Here is a 495-nt window from a genome sequence, read left to right as displayed (position 1 = left end):
CGCGGGGCCCTGGGGACGCCGAGGAGAGGCCGCGTCACAGCCCGTGTTCCTGTCGGCTCTGGGGACCCTCACCAGACCCCCTCAGTGAGCGAGACGGGGCGGTCACCCCGCCATCGCGACAGGGCGACGAAGCCCCGGGCCTTCCACGCCAAGGACCGCGTCTTCGGAGGGGCAGGGAGCGGCGGGGGAGGGGAGAAGACACTCACGTTCTTCATGGCCGCGGCCATGTCGTCGTAGCGCTCCGCCTGCTCGGCCAGCCGGGCTTTCTGCACCAGTTGCTCGCGGTCCACCATCTTCGCGGGGCTGGGTCTGGCCGGAGAAGGAGGAGGACACTGGGGCGGCCTGAAGGGCTTGGAGGGCGCGATTGGAGCCCAAGTGCCGGAGAGGACCGACCCACGGAACAAGCGGTTGAGGCGGCGGCTGCGCGGAGGAGGCGGCTAGAGCTGCGACCGCGGGACCGGGAGAGAGGCGGCTGCGGCTGCTGTGCGTGCCACG

General features: G+C 71.7%; 1 protein-coding gene across 1 annotated transcript in view; it reads right to left on the bottom strand.

Annotated features, from left to right (window-relative positions):
• Positions 1 to 494, bottom strand: part of YWHAG (tyrosine 3-monooxygenase/tryptophan 5-monooxygenase activation protein, gamma) — a 32,462-nt gene extending 31,968 nt beyond the window's left edge. The window contains exon 1 of the mRNA XM_011930133.1: positions 207 to 494. Within this exon, the coding sequence (XP_011785523.1) occupies positions 207 to 293 (87 nt within the window). The 5' untranslated portion in view covers positions 294 to 494. The remainder of the gene's footprint in view (positions 1 to 206) is intronic.
• Between the last annotated feature and the right edge of the window lies 1 nt (position 495).

Source organism: Colobus angolensis, unplaced genomic scaffold (genome assembly GCF_000951035.1).
Source record: "Colobus angolensis palliatus isolate OR3802 unplaced genomic scaffold, Cang.pa_1.0 Scaffold120, whole genome shotgun sequence".
In the NCBI taxonomy this organism is placed as follows: Eukaryota; Metazoa; Chordata; class Mammalia; order Primates; family Cercopithecidae; genus Colobus; species Colobus angolensis.
Note: the sequence above shows the minus strand (reverse complement) of the source record. Positions and strands in the feature narration are given on the sequence as shown.